The sequence below is a fragment of the Pipistrellus hanaki genome (genome assembly GCF_964339955.1).
Source record: "Pipistrellus hanaki genome assembly, chromosome: 18".
Taxonomy (NCBI): Eukaryota; Metazoa; Chordata; class Mammalia; order Chiroptera; family Vespertilionidae; genus Pipistrellus; species Pipistrellus hanaki.
The window spans coordinates 36,433,777-36,453,904 of NC_140520.1; the positions used below are offsets into that span (position 1 = coordinate 36,433,777).

The 20,128-nt window shown below is 42.1% G+C and overlaps 1 protein-coding gene across 1 annotated transcript in view; it reads left to right on the forward strand.

Moving 5' to 3' along the window:
* The window catches only part of NME7 (NME/NM23 family member 7), a 99,535-nt gene that overhangs the window by 23,836 nt on the left and 55,571 nt on the right, over nucleotides 1–20,128 (forward strand). The window contains exons 5-7 of the mRNA XM_084867126.1: nucleotides 1,940–1,990; nucleotides 4,698–4,905; nucleotides 7,040–7,145. Coding sequence (XP_084723252.1) covers nucleotides 1,940–1,990; nucleotides 4,698–4,905; nucleotides 7,040–7,145 — 365 coding nt within the window. The remainder of the gene's footprint in view (nucleotides 1–1,939; nucleotides 1,991–4,697; nucleotides 4,906–7,039; nucleotides 7,146–20,128) is intronic.

Sequence of the window (20,128 nt, forward strand, 5' to 3'; positions counted from 1 at the left end):
TCCCATTGACTTGGGAGTGTTATTGTTGAGATTTTCAAAAGGGATGCATTTGGAAATGTTTGTATTTAGCTCCACCCAACCAACATATATGTAACTGGGAAACATACCTGAAATATACCTGTTCCATTCTATCTGAGCAGGTGTTTTCTAAGTTTACCAGGAAGGCAGGAGGCTTATATTTCAGAGCAGAGTGTAGAGATAGTTTGCTTGTAACGATGTGTGACTGTGAACAACTTATTTCTGTGCTTCAGTCTCTTCATCTGTGAAATGTAGGTCATCATAGCACCTGTTCCAGAAAGTTCTCATAGGGCCGACTTGAGTTTACTGTATGTCAGGTGCTTTGAGAAAGCCTGGCCCATCGTAGGTGTACCTCTGTGTTTGCCATTAGTAGTAGTAGCATTAGTACTAGTGATATCATTATTATTTCCTGGAAACCAAGGTCATGACCCTTTCTAAGTAGTCAAATTTGTCCACTGAGCATACAGTGGTTACAATTGAGAATGCTTGCTCTCCTATCAGGCAGTGGGACTGGATTATGGAGATACATTTCAGTAGTTTCAGTGAGAGAGAACATTTTTTATGTCGCCACATTTCCAGTTCCCATGCTAGAGATGCCCAAGATACCTTCTTCTCATTGTTCATATCATCTCATGCATCTCTATTAACGCTACTCTCGAGTCTTGGCTTTACCCAGCTCAAAGCTAACGAGGTAGTCTGGTACTCTTCCATGGCTGCTGCCAAAGGCAGGAGACTTCTGGGTCACAGACAGAGGACCTTGTGTGGCACAGCAAGCAGCACGGACGTCATGTTTGTGTTGGTTCCCCTGGCCTCCTCCATGGCCATGGGAATGATGGGATATGGGCCCTGCTGGGTGTTATCTGCACAACTGATTGCATCACAGTGTGGAGCATTGAACTTGAGTTACCACTGTTTCATCAGAAGCAGTAAACAAGCCTGCTCTTTGTACTGAAGAGACATGACCTCATCCCTCAAAGATAATCACCATGAACAGGACTCTGAGAAGTGGCGGGAAAAAGACCAGTCAGGGCCTCACATTCCTAGCTTATACAGTGAGGCATGCTAGGCCCACCAGAGACCCACGGGAGGCCTGCCAATACTTCAGTCTTCTCTAAACTCACTGGCTCCAGCGTCAGTCCCTCCATTAGCATAGTATCTTAAAGGCAGCAGCCGAGTTTCATCCTACTGGGTCTTCCTAGTTTCTGGATAAAGGCTTCAGTCGATAGGCATTCAGTAAATACTTCATGGAAGAATCAGCGGTTAGATCCTGTGAGAGACCCATGCATCTCTGAATAAAACCAAGCAGTTCTTCTCCAGGTGGGATACACTTGTTAGTATCTCTTCCACCGACATGTTTTAAGGAAGAATGAGACAAGAAGGATGGGGAAAATTCATGAACTCTCATCGCAGTTTAGATTTGAATGAAGATAATGGCCAGGGACATGTAGGAAAAAATAATGAAACCGTTTTAGTAGTTTATTAAGATTTTTCTCCTTTTTGTTGATATTAAAGATTATGATTGTGTGCTTTTCTCTTTTAGCACTTCAAAGAGAAAAACACAATCATAATCTTTGTGTTGAAAGGTAGAATTGGTTGTTTTGTAGTCTTGCTGCCGACTCTTCTGAAATACCACATTAATGAGTTTTTCTGGCATGGGGTGTTACCTCATTGTAGACTGCACTACGTATATCCATTTCAGTTTTGTGAATTCTTCCCCTTGATCTCTAGAATTTTTCTTTTAAGTTGGCAATATGCATATGCAAAAAAAATGGAAAGGAGGTGTATTTAAGCAGAATATTTGGTTAAAAATAATTCACACTCAGATAAAATCAGTAGAGGGTTTTATTTTTATGTTATTAATGTAAAGTGAAATAATTTTCTTATGTAATTGCTAACTGTTATCATTTTTATTATTTTATAGGAAAGAAGCGGCGGATTTTCATATAGATCATCAGGCAAAGCCCTTTTATAAGTAGGTACTGAAGTGGAAGCTAATGGAGAATATTCTGGAAAATGAGTCATAATTTTACAATTAAAAGTTTTGCTATATGAGAATAATCTGTCAAAAGGACCCCAGCAACATCTTGCAACTGCGAAGAAGTATTTTCTTTTTTTAAAATATATTTTTATTGGTTTTATAGAGGATGGGAGAGATGGAAACATCAATGACGAGAGAGAATCACTGATCAGCTGCCTCCTGAGGGATTGAGCCTGCAACCTGAGAATCAAATGCCCTGTCCGAGAATCAAACCATGACCTCCTGGTTCATAGGTCGATGCTCAACCACTGAGCCATGCCAATTGGGCTGCTAAGAATTATTTTCTAAAAATTGGCTTTTCTGTCCTTATCTCAACATTAAGTATCTTAAACTTGAATAAGAAGCAATAGGATGTTTGTTTAAATTATAGGAGCATTGCTTTTTTTTAGATTTTAGTAGATTTAACATGGAGTGATAATTATATTTTATGTCTAATATTAATTTCTGCTGTGCTTTTAAACTCTTATTTGGCATTCTCATATATATATATATATATATATATATATATATATATATATATATATATAATTTTCTTAGAACCCTTACATTTTAAATAATTTTATATACATTTTATTCTTAAAAACATAGCAACAAATATATGTTAGAAACTGAATTTATGTCTTAAATATTTCTATTGCTTTTATTTTATATTTTATTGTTTTGTTAATTCTAACCCAAGGATACTTTTTCCATTGATATTTTCTTAAAGAGTTGGGAGGGAGGGATGGAAGGAGAGAATGGGAGAGAAAGAGAAACATGGATGTGAGAGAGAAACATCGATTAGGTGCCAACTGTGGCCAGGGATGCCAGGGATTGAACCTGTGACCATTCGGTGCGAGGGCCAAACCTCAAACCACTAAGCTGCACAGGCTAGGGCTTGGTTTGTTTTTAAATTTAGCTGATCATTGTGCATCTTATACCACTATTGTTAAAGGAGTCCTTGTATCTTTAATAAAAAAAGATGTTAGCCAAGCTGCTATGATAGACGTGTCATTTGGTACCCTGCGCAGAATAGTGGTTTTAAAAAAAGCTTTATATAAGAAATTTATTATGTTATAGATTGTTTTAAATCAAGTGTTATAAAATGTTCCCAAACCTTGTTAAAATAGGAACATAAAATTAGCTTGGAAGTTACTTTTTATTATACTCTTTGTATACGTTTATAGCATTATATTGCAGCTCCTGATTTAATGTCTTACTTGTAATTAGTGTGAGGTAAATTTTATCAAATGGATAAATTAACTAGTTTTCAGATTGTATTGAAAGCACATAACAAAAGACATAGCTGCAGGAACAGAGGCAGTGTCATGAAGCACCGTTGTTTATGATCAGACATGCCGTTCCCTGCATTCACCTGCCACCCTCACACTGTGGGCTCATTCTGCTGTGTGCTCTGAGATACTAGGACATTAGGTCATAGGTTTCTTGAGGGAAGCTTCTGTTATAGCCTATTCTGACTTGTAGTAGATGACCATTAAATGCTTATTGAATGGATAAACATACGTTTCTTCCCTTGACTTAGATTCCTTAAGTCTAATTATTTTGGCACCTAAAGTCCAGTAGAATATGTATGAGCAGGTCATGGAGGCCTTTTAGGATGGAGGATATGAATACTCCTGTGTTATTTAATAATACTCCTGTATTATTTCTTAAAAATATTCAACATGAAATGATTTTAAAATTAAAAAAAAAAATTTATTTCAGAGAGGGAGAGAGAGAGAGAAAGAAAGAGATCAATAATGAGAGAGAATCATTGATCACCTGCCTCCTCCTGCATGCCTGACACTGGAGTTCGAGCCCATGACCCAGACATATGCCCTTATGGGGAATTGAACCTTGACCTCCTGGTTCATAGGTTGATGTGCAACCATTGAGTCACACCAGCCGGGCAACATGAAATGATTTAAAAAGTCAGTACTGAAGAGGGTTGGCTCATGGAACATGGTTCACCAGGACAGGAAGTGTGTGTGGCAGTCAGGAGTGGAAGGCACAGAGGCTGCGGTGCCCTGCTCCTGTCTCCAGGAGGGTCCCCCTCTCTTCGCTTAGGTGAGAGAGAAGCATGGGCCTTCTTTAAAAGGTAGACTGTCTCTGCTAAGCACAGCAGGAGGAACGGTGTCCCTTATCTCACAGTTAAACTTGTCATTGTTGCCTTGTGCACAAATAAAGTAAAAAAATGAGGCTTTGTTTCTCATATCTTGGGGTACTGTCTGACTCAGTGTATGTGTAGGCTTTGAAATTTAAGATAGGAATAAGTCACTGCAGCTTTTATGCTAATAAAAGGGTATTTCTTGAAGGCCTATTGATTTTTTTTTATAACTAGACAAACTTAATGCTTTTTGATTGAAGCATAGATCAACAGGGTTCATTTTAAGGCAGTGAAATAGTCTCAGTCCAATGAAACGGTGATTTTTCTGCTCATAGTAATTGATTGGATAGCACTAGCAATTCAGGGCACTGCAAGACACTTGATTTATGAAAAATGCACCTTTTCCACCTAAAATCCACTTTACCCAGTAGTCCTGAGATTGTAATATCCATGTATGTGTTGAAGTGCTCAAATTGTGATGCATCCTGTGAAGAGAAGAGAGATGCCCAGTCGGCCAGAACAATGAAGCACACCCATCTTCCGCCTGTTTCCTAGTGAGCTGATCCAGTTCATCACCAGTGGTCCTGTGATCGCCATGGAGATCTTAAGAGACGATGCCATTTGTGAATGGAAGAGGCTTCTCGGACCCGCCAACTCCGTGGTGGCGCGTGCGGACGCGCCCTGCAGCATCCGGGCCCTCTTTGGAGCCGATTGCATCAGAAACGCCGCTCACGGCCCCGACTCCTTCGCCTGTGCGGCCCGAGTAAGGTGTTTCACATACTGCCACTCAGTTTGGTTTCGGGAAATGTGTGATGTCCAAGTTTAGCATTTCCGTCACTGCTGATGGAGGGTGGATTGATGCAGCTGATCTCCTAGTAGAGAAAACCTTGGCCTTTTGCCTGGGATTAAACAGTGTTTCAGTGATACATCTCCCCTGGGAGCTGGTAACCTGGTTACAGCCAAGGTAAGTTTTCTCCATTTAAAATATTTGTCCCACTCCTAGAAGAATCATCAATGTTTAAACTATTGAGTTTAAGTGAGAATACCAGTTTACAGACAGGGAATATTCAAAAAGCTATGTTCTCTCCTTGGCTCCTAGCACTCTAATTCCAAGTTTAACATCCTTTTCTTTCCTATATCTACCTAGTGTTTATGAAAAAGTTCTCCTACATCATTCCTTACTTTAAATCCACACAAATAAGAAGTTACACTGGGTTTACACTGACATTGAGTTAACGAAGTGCAAGTTTATTCTTGGCATCAAGAGACATTTCTCAGTTCATTTAAGATGGTTTTTAGTCTGGTCATGTGTGCAGTTAAATAATATTAGACAGTTTTATAACAGTTGGCTTTTCTTACAAGTCTATTAGTAAATCCCTTCAAATGAGACCTTGAATTTGGCCTTTCAAACGAGACCTTGAATCTGATCGCTGTGGTCCAATCACTGTTCTATGTTCTGGGCTACTGCAGAAGCCTCCTGATTCCTGTCTTTTCTCCTGTTACTCAGTTTATGGAAATTCTATCCTGCCCAACTAAAAATTAACCGTGCCCAGGGTGGCCTTCTTAAAAACAAATTGTATTAACAATTAAATGATTGCAAATCCTTCCATGAACTTTTTTCTCTTGTGGCATAGCGTCCTAAGCTCCCCTCAACCTGGCCGCTGCCCTCTCTACGCTTGACCTCTCACCAGTCTCTCCCTTCCTGTGTCCCAGGTTATGACCATCTTGCTGCTCCTAGAAGGGCCTGCTTCTGCCTGACTTATGCAGCCTACAGAGAATGTGATGCTGGCCCCAATGGCCCAATGAGAGCAGGACAGCAGTGGGGAGGGGCTCTGAGTGGACAGTGCTGGTCAAGACCGGTGCAAGCAGGGGCCCCTATCACTTCTCCAGTTGCCCCACAGATCAGCCCTGATCGTCAGCCAGGCCTAGGGACCCTACCTGTGCACAACTTTTGTACATTGGGCCTCTAGTATTTATATAAATTATTACCATGTACAAGTTTGGGAGAAACTTTTAACTGGCAACCATTTATTGTTGAAGATATAATGTAGATTAGTCAAATGCTTTAGTGAGATTACCATAGGATCTTGTCAAGGTAAAATTTATGAAAAAGTGGAACCATATACTTTACAATTTGTTAAATAAAATATAGTATAACCGCAATATACTTAAAGCTTATCAAATTGAGTCTGAATTTTATTTAGGGGAGAAAGTTATATATCTTTGTCCTTCCTTACTGGTCAGTTTAGAGAAAAGTAAAGGCTAAAGGAAAGGAGCCTTATGGAAAATATTTAACCAACTTACATCACAAAGTAATATGAAAACTTTTTTGTGTAACTTTACTTTCTGTTAAGTTTCTGAATTAGTAAAATTAGTAAAGTGCTCTTGTAAATGTTTGTTTGGATTAATAGTGGTAGAAGCTTAGAAATAGGGAAGTGTGTTTAATAGGTAATGGTACTGATGCGTGTGACCATCTTTGACTAGTTTACATGGCTGGGTTGTTGTTTCAGTGAACCACATGTAAAACAACACAGCCTGGCCTGGCCGGTGTGCTCAGCGGTTGGTCTACCCATGAACTAGGAGGTCATGATTCAATTCTCTCTTAGGACACATGCCTGAGCGGTAGGCTTGATCCTTAGTAGGGGGCATTTAGGAGGCAGCTGATCCATGATTCGCTTTCATCATTGATGTTTCTGTCCTCTCCCCCTCTCCCTTCCTCTCTCTGAAATTGATAAAAACACACTTTAAGAAACACTGCCTGAATCTAGCTACAGAATATGGTTCATTTAAATTAGTTTTATCACAGGAGCATAGTGACTATTTAGTTTTAACTGACAATAGTTCTGATTCTTGATCTCCATTTTACACATGTCAAGATCATTTCTCTCTATTTCTAGGAAATGGAATTATTTTTTCCTTCAAGTGGAGTCTGTGGACCAGCAAACACTGCTAAATTTACCAATTGTACCTGTTGCATTATTAAGCCCCATGCCATCAGCGAAGGTAAGTGCTATTTTGAATACAACATGTCCAGCTTATTTTGTTCATAGGAACTTATGAGCAAATCCTTTTGGAAATGAGATGGGATGTATTTTTTTAAATCATCCTTAAAAAACTAGAATATCCTATATAATAAAAGCCTAATATGCTAAATGTCCAGTCGTCTGGCTGCCCATTCAACCAATCAAAGCATAATATGCTAATGATATGCTAAGGTCACTCAACTGCTTCCTATGACATGCACTGACCACCAGGGGGGCAGATGCTCCAACTCATAGCTCAGCTTGCTGCTGGTATCTGGCAGATCAGGACTGAGTGAGATGGGCTAGACATGCCCTATAGCCTTCCCACAGTCCCTCCCCGGCTGGCCAACTTCCCTAGTCCCTCCCTAGCCCCATTGTGCACTGGTGGGTCCCTTGACCTGGCCTGTGCCCTCTCACAATCCGAAACCCCTCGGGGGATGTTGGCCAAGTGATTCCACTGGTGGGTGAATTCATGAACCAGGCCTCTAGTTCTAAATAATAAACATAATTGAATGATCAATTTTTTTCTTAGTATTAAAATAATTTAGGTACACAGTAGAAAATATAAAAAAGTTTAAGTAAACAATAAAGGTTACCTGTTTTTAATTATCCTGAGATAGTCATTGTTCACATTTTGATATTTCCTCCAAATTTTTTATTCTGCATATGTATGTATATGTGTGTAATTGACACATGTGAATGTAATTAACATGTTCAAGATATAGGTCTATAGGCTGTGGTTTCAATTTAATTTTAGGAGCAGTTTTGGCTACTCTTAATTCTTCATTAATATTTAAATAGTTGTACACTATGCAACCTTATAGATTGATATAAGATTTGGATACTTATATTGTTTCCAGTTTTTTTATTTTAAAAGGAAAGCTTTGAAGAATGTATTTGTATGTATTTGACACTATCTCCAGGCTTTTCCTCTGGCTAATTTCCTAGTAGTAGAAGTATTGGTTGAAAGGATATGAGCCTTAAAGACCTTGTTTTATAATTAATACTTCTTTGATTGTCTCAGAATTATCTTAATATCTTATAGATCCTTAGGACCATAATTAGAGGGGAGCAGCATGCATGATGGGTAATAAACATTCATGGAGAACTTACCATATGTTCCAGGTAGTTGACTGAACACCTGTACGCTCTCTCTTTTAATCTCAGCAGTCATGTCAAATGGGTGGGTTTGTCATTCTTTCCCGGGTACCTGAGGCTCTATGAGAATCAGTCATTTCCAGCTTAGCAGTGAAGCCAGGATGCAGACTCTGGTCTCCGGTCACCTCTGGGTTCTTCCTCTACGCCCGCTGTTCTGCAGCAGTCCCAGCAGAGTGTCACATGGCGTAGCAGTGATATTTGCAATGGCTGGGTTGACAAGCTAGGAAGAAAATGGGAATTTTATGTTACCCTCACTTTTCTTATCTGGGCGTGGACACACACACACACAATCAATCAATACACAGACACATTTTAATGTGAGGAGGCAAGTTCTTGTTTGAAGGCCTCAACTTTATATTGTTGTCCCTTTAATTCATTCCATTTGATCTTTATCTGATTTTTTTTTCTAAAGAAAAATGTGATGCATGGAAAAAGAAATCAAAGAGAATACTAGTTATAGCTCTTAATAATTGCATAGATAGATATAACAAATCTATTGAAATGATGTCACATGACTAATTTTATATATACACAGGTTTAAATCCTTTTTAGTCAGAGTTGTTTTTTAAAAATTATTATTAATGAAAACTATTATTCATATATTTACATTTGATACATAGCATTTGAGGTAAATGAGTTAAAGTAAAAGGAAATTTTGTAAAATTTAATCAAGTGTCAAAACATTTTAAACTTTGGCATTTCAAGGTGTTTTTCCCCCCCTTTTATTTCTAAACCTCAATTATAGGGATGCTTTAAGACTGTTTTGAAATGTATAATTAACCCAATTTAGCTAAGAGTTAATAAACTGGCTTCCATAAAATACAGTGTAAAGTTTCATATTAAATTTATTATTAGTCTCACTTGGCCCCCTTTCATTGGCTGCTTTATGTTTATCTTTTTCTATAATGATCCCATTTCCTGGCATATTTAATTTCACCCATGGCCTGGTGTGGATCTGAGAGAAAAAGAGGTTAAAGAAAAGTTGTTGATAAGAGAGCAGCTGGAAAGCAAGGTTGTCCCCTGAGGCTGGCCACCAGCTCCCCTGAGGCCAGGAGAGCTGCTGACCAAGCAAAGCGCAGATGGCTGCTGTTCCAGGGGAGAGAGCACACCTTGGGGAGCCCAGGAGACCTCCCAGGGGGAGGTGCGGGCGGACTTGGAGTGTCAGGTCCACCTTGAGAGCCTGAAGGTGGCCGTCAGTGCAGAGATCTGAGGGAAACTGGGCAGAGTTGGTGAGATCCCAGTTTAGGATTCGTGGAAACAGTGCGGCAGGATCTTAGCCAAGTCTCCTCAGCACACAGCTGTTTGATCAGTGAGCTGTTTGCCAAGTTGAGAGGATATTGTGAAAAGAGGACCATTTGAGTAGTCTGTTGTTGGTGTAAATGGACTTTGGGGAAGTTCCTGACACTACAATGAAGTCACTTACTGATTTACAGCCTTATCTCTGTGGGTAGGAATTTCTCAGCACAAATAATAAAGCCATGCGGATGTAGGCGCCTTAGTTCTTAGTCCTGTGGTCAATCTGTATGGATTCAGTGGTTAGTGTCTCACTTCTGAGAGGGCTAGGCAAAAATACAGAGCGTAGTTTGTGGAACAGATGGTGGCATTCTCTGTCTTGTTATATAAGTCGATTGAAATATATTTTGTCGTTTGGGGGACTCAGATTTTATAAGGTGAATATTTCTGTGTTCTTTTCTTTTTTAACTCAGGACAATGCAATGTGTTTGTTTTGATGTCCTCACTCTCCATGGGCTGTTGGGTAACTGACTTAGGTTCATCTCTTTCCACCTCATTTCCTCATCTGTGCAGTGAGATTAGCGGTATCCCTTCTTCACAAGGTAACTATGCATTAAATGTAATAGTTAATGACTAACATTATTTAACTACAAGGTCTGTCCCAGGCCCAGTGCATGGCGCTGAGCTGAGAGCTGCATCAGTGTTGGACATTCTTACTGTGATGAGTACTCCTCTACCGCTGCCATGATTCCTACTAGTAACTCCTTAGTGTCAATGCAGTGGCTTAATATGCTAACAAAATCCAACATCCACATCAGTCGCCCACAGAAAGAAAGAAAGTCCATCCCATTGTTTAAGGAGCTAAGCCCTGTCCTCAGTTAAAGCCTGGTATAAGGGAAGACCGTGAAGCGGTCATGGCTTCTGTCTGGTTGACTAGCAGTGTCCTCCATTACCTGCCCTGAGAGCCCGTGAGGCTGGCACTGGGCACGAGGAGGTGGCGAATCGGGAGAGCGGCCTCTACACTTGCCACGGCCCCCTAGTTAGCCTTCTGAAGTATCAGAGCCCGAATTCTGTCAGAAGTTTTTTCTTTAGCAGAATAAACAGTTTGGGTGCATTGTTCATAACACTGTCCTTTCTGAAATTCAGTTTCCTTTAGTTTTTAAACCCATGTGTTCTCTTACTCTGTGAAATTGTGTAGAAAATTCTCATAAAAGATAATTGTGTTCTGTGTCTTAATGTTATGTTTTGGCTGTAAAAATTCTATTTTCATGGAGGCTGTTGGAAAGTAATTTTAGATTTTATTTCTAAAAAGTCATATTGTCTTTCTGTAATTCACTTATTAAGAAGCACATTATTTAGTAGAATATTGGCCAGTTTGTAAATGTAACACCAGAATTACTCTGATATGCTAATTGAGCAGGAGGACTATTCTCAGCAAGGTTATGTTTATCAAGCTCCTTACTTTTATAAATCAGCTGTTCTTACTCAGAGCCTCTTTTAGAGGCTCAGTTTCCTCCCTGAAAGGTAATTTGATGCTCAATAGGCCAAGAGCCCGAGAAAGACATCCACCCTGTGGAACTTCCTGAGTTTGGGATGTTCCCACCTTTTCTATAGTTGATTTTCCTCAAGTAATTTAGCCTCTGGAATACTGTGGTAGAGGTATGAACTCTTGGTGTAAGAGATTGGATATAAACGTTGTAAATCTAACTCTGTTTCAATAAAAACTCTTGGAGTAGGCCCAGTTTTGCTTAGCATATCACAGTTGCTGAGTTTTGTGGTTGTTTATGCTCTACATGAAACAGTAAACAGGAAGGGGATTTATAAGATGGGACAGAGTCAGAGTGGTTAGCAAAACTAAAATATGAACTACCTAACCCTTCACAGGAAAAGTTGATTGGCCTTTGCCATACCATGCATTTTTAATGGACCCTGCCGAAATTTTAGCATGTGTACCTACCTCTGAATTTTTTTAATAAAATGTGGACTTGTTCACTCTCTCCAGATTTTTTTCTAAGACAAAGATTTTAGAATGTTTAAAACTGGAATCCCCTCCCATCTTCCAAGTTATTAACATGAGAATGTCTATTCTCCTTTCAAACGTTTTTACTTAACCTTATTGTTGTATAAATTATATAGCATAAACACACCTTATGTTACAGTGTCTCAATCTCTCAGTCACGAAGTCCTGTGTGTATAAACCTGGTCTTATCTGATGCCTCCCTGGAGACACTCGGAGGATGAGTAGACAGACTGACTGTTTGAATCCAGTGTCACTGTGTGAAGGAGGACTGACTAGGCCCCACTCTGCACCTTTCTGATTAGCGGGGCTCTGTCCATGACAAAGCAATGAGAGGCGCCCTGTCCTTTATCTTCAGGCGTCAGGCTTGCTCTCTGTACCCGACTAGAATAAAGAAGCAGCTGTTGCTAGGCAGCCGGGACTAGCGCCTAGCAACTGTGATGTGAGCCTCAGGAACCCGGGCTCCCTCAGAGCTTAGTGATGCGTGTGACAAGCACAAGACCTATGGTCGTCTGTCTGAATTAGAAGGAACACAATAAAGGGACGGCCATGAGCCCGGGAAAGTCCTGGGCACCTGGCAGAGGTTATTGTAGGATGTGACGTTCGGATATGATCATCCTTCTATGGCTCGACACTTGCTCAGAAAAATTTCTTAGCCTCTCTAAGGCCTCATTTTCTTCATCTGCAAGATGAAGGTGACAGGACCTACTTCATAAACAAGTTAATACATGTGATGCACTTAGAACGGTTTACATAGTCAGTGTTCAAGAAGCTGTTACTATTAATAATAGTAATCATAGTGATTCTATCACAACACATTTTTTAAAACCTCAAATCAGCAGTGTTTCAGTTATCTATTGCTTTATAACAAACCACTCCAGAACTTAGCTCCTTAGCAACAATGTGTTCCTCCGCACACGTCTGTCATGCCCCGGCTCCCCTGGCGATCCGTCATGGCCTATCTGGGTCGCTGAGTGACTTCTAAGGGAGGTGTCTGGAAGGTCAGAATGTAGTTTTTAGCTTTCGTGACATTAGGAGTATACATGTTACAAACTAAAAACTCTACTTGCAAGTGTAATTAATCATATTCCATTTTTTTAGATTTTGAAAAATATTTGATTTTAAGTTTATGTCTTGGTAAACATTTTAAAAAAATGTATGTAATGGAACTTTCAATTACTATTTTACTACCTATTTGTATCATGTGTCTTCGCCGTTACTAAAAGCTGCCCTCAGACTTGGGGACACCCTGTGTGTGTATTACCTAAGGGACCGTAGTTAGTGGGAAGAGTGTTGTTTCATTTGAGAGTCAGGTGGACACTTCATTGCCTTCCTTTTTCGCTTTCTCGAACGTTAGGACTTGGTGGTCACCATTCAGGGCGTCACGTTCTGGAAGCGCCCTGACGCCTGCCTTCGAGCTCCAGAGCTGTTCACCCACCGGGCCCCCCATTGCCCAGGTTCCAGAAGGAGCAGTCCCCGCACATTCCCAGCGGAACTTGGGTGACATCTCCATTCCCCTCGCCTGCTTTGCATCTGCGTGTCTGCTAGAGGATCCTGTCATTTCCGGACACGTGGTGATGGCCGCTGAGCAGAGCCACACTTGTTAAAACAGAGCTCAGAGAGTTTGTAGCAAAGACAAAGAGTCTCCACCTGCCGGGAGCCCCAGGCATTAGTTTCTGTGCCCTGTGACCCTCCCCTGCAGACAGGCCCAGCCACAGGAGCTCCTTCTGCTTGGCGTGGCTCTGCCCTTTGGACTTGTCCTCCGTCCAGGCCAGGAGCTGACCGGTCCCTGGGGGGCTGGGTCCAGAGACCCAGGCCATGTGATGCTACTTTACCAGGAAACGTTTTAAATGAAAATTGAAGGCAGCGTGATCTCACATTTTAAGGCTGTGAAAGATGATTCGAGTTACATGGCAGGTTATAAGTGCTGAGAGTCTGACAATGTGATTATAGTTGATTCCTATGAAAATAGCTCTGGAGGAAAAACTGGAGTGAGTAACCCCCTTCCACTCTGCATAGACACAGGCCAACGTGTGGCAACGCAGATGCAATAGGACACAAACTGTGATAGGTGGCAAATGACATACCGACACAGGGAGAGCTGTGCGCCGCAGGCCTCCAGAGGAGAAAGAGGCGCCATACGTAGAAGAGCAGAGGACCATTATTAATCCGCTCGCACACCTTCCTTAGCTGTGTGCCCGCTTCCCACCCTTCCTTCTGCAGCCTTCCTTCCAGCTGCAGTATGTCACCTCCCACACAGTCAGCGGCTGGGCGAGGACAGAGTGCACCTCCAGCAACCCAGCCTGAATTCCCAGTCCTGGCTCCTGTACCCAGATTGCCAGTGGAAGGGAAGGGTGAGCTGGGCTTAGGGAGGATCTAAACTGCCTTGGGCAATCTCCTGGGGCTCTGGCTTTCCAGTCAGCATCAAACTCTCCTGGCACCATGAAAGGGCATGAGGGCTGCCAGCAATGAACTGATGAACCCAGTGGGAAGAGTGCTTTTTAACCTGGTTCTAATTAAAATGAATGCATGCATGAATGAGTGAATGAATGAATGATAAATAAAATCCCAGGGAAGGACTCTGATTGGCTTGTGCAAACAATTCGCCCATTCCTAGGGTCTCAGAAGCTGAGTGCTAAGGCTGACCCTGTTTGGGTGGATGCCCACCTCATGACCACTCTCAGAGGCACGTTTTTGTTTTTATTTTAATATGTTTTTATTGATTCTTAGAGAGAGAGGAAGGGAGAGGAATAGAGAGAAACATTGATGAGAGAGAATTATCATCCAACGTGTGCTTCCTGCACATCCCCTACTGGAATTGAGCCTACAACTTGGGCATGTGCCCTGAACAGGAATTGAACCTGTGACTTCTTGGTTCATAGGTCGACACTCAACCCCCGAGACACACCAGGACGGGTGGCAACTTCCTTTCTAGTCAAAGAGGAGGGGGTTTGGGGGGCGGGGGGGGCGGGGGCTCCTAGTCCCAGGAGAAGCAAGAGTTTTCAGAAAGACAGTGTTAATGGTTGGATACAGGGGGGCCACTTGGAGGCCTTCGAACCATCCCAGCGAGGACTAGGAGGCTGTGAACTGACGCACAGGACGTGGAGATGGAGAGGTGATTGGTATTCAAAGCAGCGGAGAGGTAATTCACAGAGTTACCGGCAAACCGGGGCACCGGCTGGCTGTGTGTACACCGCCCGGGAGGCAGCCTCCGCCTTGCGTGCCCTTCCAGCCTGTGTCCTCACGCAGTTTTGCATTTTAACTTCATTTGCATAGTTATTGGTCATTTTTTCAGTCACCTGACCATTTCCTATCTAGGCCAAAGGAAAGGACATGTGGTTATTGACAGCTTGTCTTTTCAGGCTGCTAAACACAGGACGGATTTCTTAGGTCCTCTCTGTCCTGCCTCCACATGTAGCCACATAATTAAAAGCAATGTCCTTGCCTCGTGTCTGGCTGCTGGGCAGAGGCAGTGCTGCGGGCCTGGAACTGTTCATTGGTTTATCTGTGAATGGAACTGTTCTGTCACTGGTACATTCCGCAGGGCTGGTTTAATGGGTTACAGACTTGTAACAGGTGTAGATTGTGATTTCCTTTCAAATTGGTTAATGCAGAAGGCTTAATACTGCTTTCATATTTAGATCAGGATTCTTAAATAGTCATGTAAAGCATTTTCTTTATCAAAATAAACAAGACCTATCCATGAGGTCAAATCTGTTTACATAATGATACCAAGAATTTATATTTGCCTTCTTAAAAATTAAGTTTATTGGGGGGAGCATTGGTTAATTACGTTATATATATAGGTTTCAATGATACATCAGAGTCAAGTCTCTTTCCATCACCATATATTTGACCCCCTTTACCCTTAACCCACCCCGCCCCTCTTCCCTCTGGTGATCCCTATACTGTTGTCTGCGTCTACGAGTTTTTGTTTGTTTGCCTTATTTGTTCATTGTTGTTTTAAGCTTTATATCCCACATGTAAGTACAGTCATAGGAAAATACCATGCTGTGGACAGTAGGAAAGCTCGGGACCATATGATTTATTTGCCTGTTTAAATATGTTGACATTTGCACACATGGTGCAAGGGCAGTGGCCGGGGAGACTGCCTTTGCACAAATCAAGAGTTCACGCATGCTTAACTGTCAGGTGCTGCAGGGAAATGCCCCTCTTACGTAAGAATGCCCTCGATGCAGCAATGGGAGTAATTTTTGACCCTCAGGTACAGGTCATGCTCGTACTTCGTGGGAACTAAGGGCAGTCCACCCAGGGCACTTGTGCTCCACACTCACATACAGCCTTGTCATTACGAGAAGCACTTGTACCGTTGAATTGGGAACTCAATGAGGGGCCTTTTTAGGGAGTCCCACATTTACCTGCAAGACTGATAGCCACCCCAGAAATATCCCCTGGTTTGCAACTTAACTCTTTTCAAAATTAAGTAATCCTGTCATTGCAAAGACATGGCAGCTGACAACAGTTGTTGCCCAAGGCAAAGACCCAAGTGATGATAAAGTTCCAAGAATCTTGGAAAATTACTCGCCACCTTGAGCCTGACAGCTCCCCGTGCCCGAAGACTGAGCTGATGAAATGGGTGGTGGTGTTATTGGAGGTGATCTTTTCAGTGTGGCCCCATGGAATGAGTCAGCATTTGGAAGACTGCGTAACTCAGTGAGCTCACATTTCCTAAATGATCAATGTGTGAGGTTAGGAAATCACACACGAGTGAACGGTTCATTCAGAGTACAAGAGACCAGTGGGTTTTGTCTCCCAGGGTAAAAAGTTCATGGGAGAGGTTTGAAATTATATGTTATCTCAGTTCCCAGGGTCCTTATTCTCCGTTAAGCCTTAACTGTCCCTCTATTCTAAGAACTCCCGCTCCATTTGACGCTGTGATACTGCTGTCATATCATAGTAGTATCTTTATTCTCTTGCATGTCTCCTTTATGTGACTTTATTCATTTTCATTCTTCAATTCCCAAACTTTAAAACTCTAAGCTCTTTTTTGCCTTTGCCCTTCTTTTTGTCAAACAAAAAGTCCTTTATTCTCATCATTTCAGCTCTAACCTCTCTGCACCTCATTATATCTCTGTCTGTTGGATGGCACCTGTACCCCAAATCCCAGGGACTTCATTCCTTCACAACTCAGTGATCTTCTTCAGCTACTGGCCAAGCTCTGTCCTCAAGTACCCGTCTGTGTTCTGCTCTAAAATTCTGTCTCTATGTTCAGAATAATTCATTGTCTTTTTCCTTCATTTGTTCTTGTTTTTCTTTAAAGTGCCACATTCTGCCAGTCACTTAGACTCAAAACCTTCCTCCTTCCTCTTCAGTCTGTCAAGGTTCATCCTGTTACATTTGTTTGGCAACATCTTCTACTCCTTCCTTCCTTCTCTGCTGCTGCCACCCGAACCCAGTTGGCATGCTGATCATGTCAGAGCCTTCTTCTGTCCTTTATTCCTTCCCTCAGATCAGCTGCCCCATCATTGTTGCCTTAGTAACCTTCCTAGAACACGTCCCTTTTGTCCTGTGTTGTCCAGCTCAGGCTTTCTGGGAGTCTCCATTGCTTTTGGCAGGGTTTCCTTTTATTTTATATATTAAATTTTTTTTTAATTTTATTTTTATTGACTTCACAGAGGAAGAGACAGGGAACGGGAGATAGAAACATTCATGATGAGAGAGAATAATCCATTGGCTGCCGCCTGCACCCACCTACTGGGGATTGAGTCACCTCCTGGTTCATAGGTCAGAGCTCAACACTGAGCCACACCAGGCAGGGTTTCCTTTTGAAGGAAAAATGTATTCCCAGTGTTAAATAAGTTATTTTACTTTTAATGCAACACAAATATCTCCAAATATAAAGCTAAATATGAACTTTTTCATGTATAACTGTTTAAAACAATTTTATAAATTTGGTACAAACAAAGCTATTTAATGGATAAAATTTATAATGTGACTAGAGGCCCAGTACATGAATTGGTGCATGGGTGAGGTCCAGCCATCCCACCCCAATTGGGGCTGATCAAGGCTGGGCCGGCCAGGGGGAAGGGCCTCGAGTGGTTGGCTACTGACCCCACCCCAATTGGGGTAGGGAAAGCCAATCAGGGGCAGAGCTGGCTGTGGGGGAGGGGCTGCGGGACATTGCGGGGGCAGATCAGGGCCCTGATCCTGCCCATTGGGTGCTGCATTGTGTGTGTCATAGCGACTCGTTGTTCTGGTCATTTTGGTCATTCTGTCTTCCCGGTGGCTTGGCTTTTAAATATATATGTTTGCCAAAACTAACCATGAAGGTCAGACTGTTCAGAGTCTTACATGAGCCTGGTACATGCTCAGACTTCTGCACAGCTTTTGTTTGTACAGTGTGCTATGATGTCATTTGGCATTCATGTGATACCGATGTGTCATTTGAGAAATAGATGGCATTGTTTTTTATTTTTATTTTTTATCCCTCACCCTTCTACAAGGAAAATAGCACTGCTTGGCTGCAATAACAGTAACCTAAATAAGATGCACATCCAGACACTGGTTCTTATTGGTAATTTGGGATGACTGGGTGAACACCCAGATGACCTAGAATATGGTGAGTGTGTGTGTGTGTGTGTGTGTATGGGAATGTGTGTGTGAGTGTTAGTGGGTGTGTATGAGTGTGAGTGAATGTGTGTGAGTATAAGAATGTGTGTGAGAGTGTGTGTGTGTATGTGAGTGTTAGTGGGTGTGTGTGAGTGAATGTGTATGAGTATAAGAATGTGTGTGAGGGAGAATCCAAGATGGTTGACAGGTAAACACCTAGCCGCAGCCGCACACAACAATTTCAATAAAATACAACTAAAATATAAAATGGACATTACCCAGAACTACAGGAAAGCCGACTGACTGGAAATTCTACAACGAGAAGCAAGGAGAAAACCAGAAGGAAGAGCAGAGGAGCTGTAAAAGCCTAAGGTATGGAGACACGCGGTGCACACGAAGAGGACGGAGCCGGAAAGGAGGGCGGCTGAGTGCCTGGCTGGCGTTCCCTAGCGGGAAGGAGATAAAAGCTCTGACTGTGCTGGGCCCCAGTTCCGACCGCTCTGAACCCCAGTTCTAGGCCAGACCCTGGGGACCCAGGCTCAGCCATAGGGAGCTGGGCTGTAAGGCAGAACCCCGGGGGAGCAGCGAAAGGAGGTCCTGGAGGCGCCGCACATTGTGCGCAGAGAAGGGATGGTTGGCTGTGCCATGGGTTTGCCCTGGCGGGAAGGAGACAAAAGCTCCGGACTGCTCTGAACGCCACCTCCAACTCCACTTCCAACTGAACTGAATCCCAGTTCCGGGCTCATTGGGGGAGAGCCTAGACTGTTTGGTAACAGGCGAAAACCGAGGGCACCTTTCTCTCAGAGGCGCTTGCAGCGAGTACTGAAGGACCCTGGGGATTACTGAGACTCAGGAACCGCATAGGGCGGGGCTGACGAAAGCCAAGCCTGTAGGCTCCACCCTGAAACCCCCCCCGATCAGGGAAGCTGCGAAAATGCGGAGACAACGTAATATTGATAGATCACAAACGAAAGAAACGGAGGACAAAAAGTGACTGGAAATAGAGTTCAAATCTACGCTTATAAGGTTTTTCAAGAATTTCCTAGAAAAGGTCGATAAGATCTATGAGGATAGAAAAGGGATCAACTAGAATTAATAAGGAATCAACAAGAAATGATAAGGGATCAACAAGAAATAAAGAATACATTGTCTGAAATAAAAAATATTATACAGAGTCCTAAAAACAGAATGGAAGATCGCAAGAATCAAGTCAAAGATTTGGAACATAAAGAGCCAGAAGACACTTCTCCACAGAAGCAAGAAGGCAAGAGAATCCAGAAAATTGAAGATAATGTAAGAAACCTCTGGGACAACTTCAAGTGAACCAACATCAGAATTATGGGGGTCCCAGAAGATGAGATAGAGCAAGATATCGAAAACATACTGAAAGAAATAGTGACAGAAAACTTCCCCCACCTGACGAAAGAATTAGACTTACAAGTCCAGGAAGCACACAGAACTCCAAACAAAAGGAATCCAAAGAGGACCACACCAAGACAAATCATAATTAAAATTCCAAGAGCAAAACACAAAGAGAGAATATTAAAAGCAGCAAGAGAAAAGCAGGTAGTTACCTATAAAGGAGCACCTATACGATTATCAGCTGATTTCTCAACAGAAACCATGCAGGCCCGATGGGAATGACAAGAAATATTCAAGGTGATGAATAGTAAGAACCTACAGCCAAAGATAATCTACCCAGCAAAGCTATCAGAATCGAAGGCCAGATAAAGAGCTTCACTTATAAAAAAAAGCTAAAGGAGTTCATCATCACCAAACCAGAATTATATGAATTGTTGAAGGGGGTTCTTTCGGAAGAGAAAGTAAATAAAGATAAAAATTAGGAACAACAAATATGTAACTATCAACAAGTGAATCTAAAAACTAAGGGAATTAAAAAAAAATCTGATGAACAATATTAACTGGTGAATATAATAGAATCAGAGGTATGGAAGGGGAGTGAACTGACGATTCTTGGGGAAAAG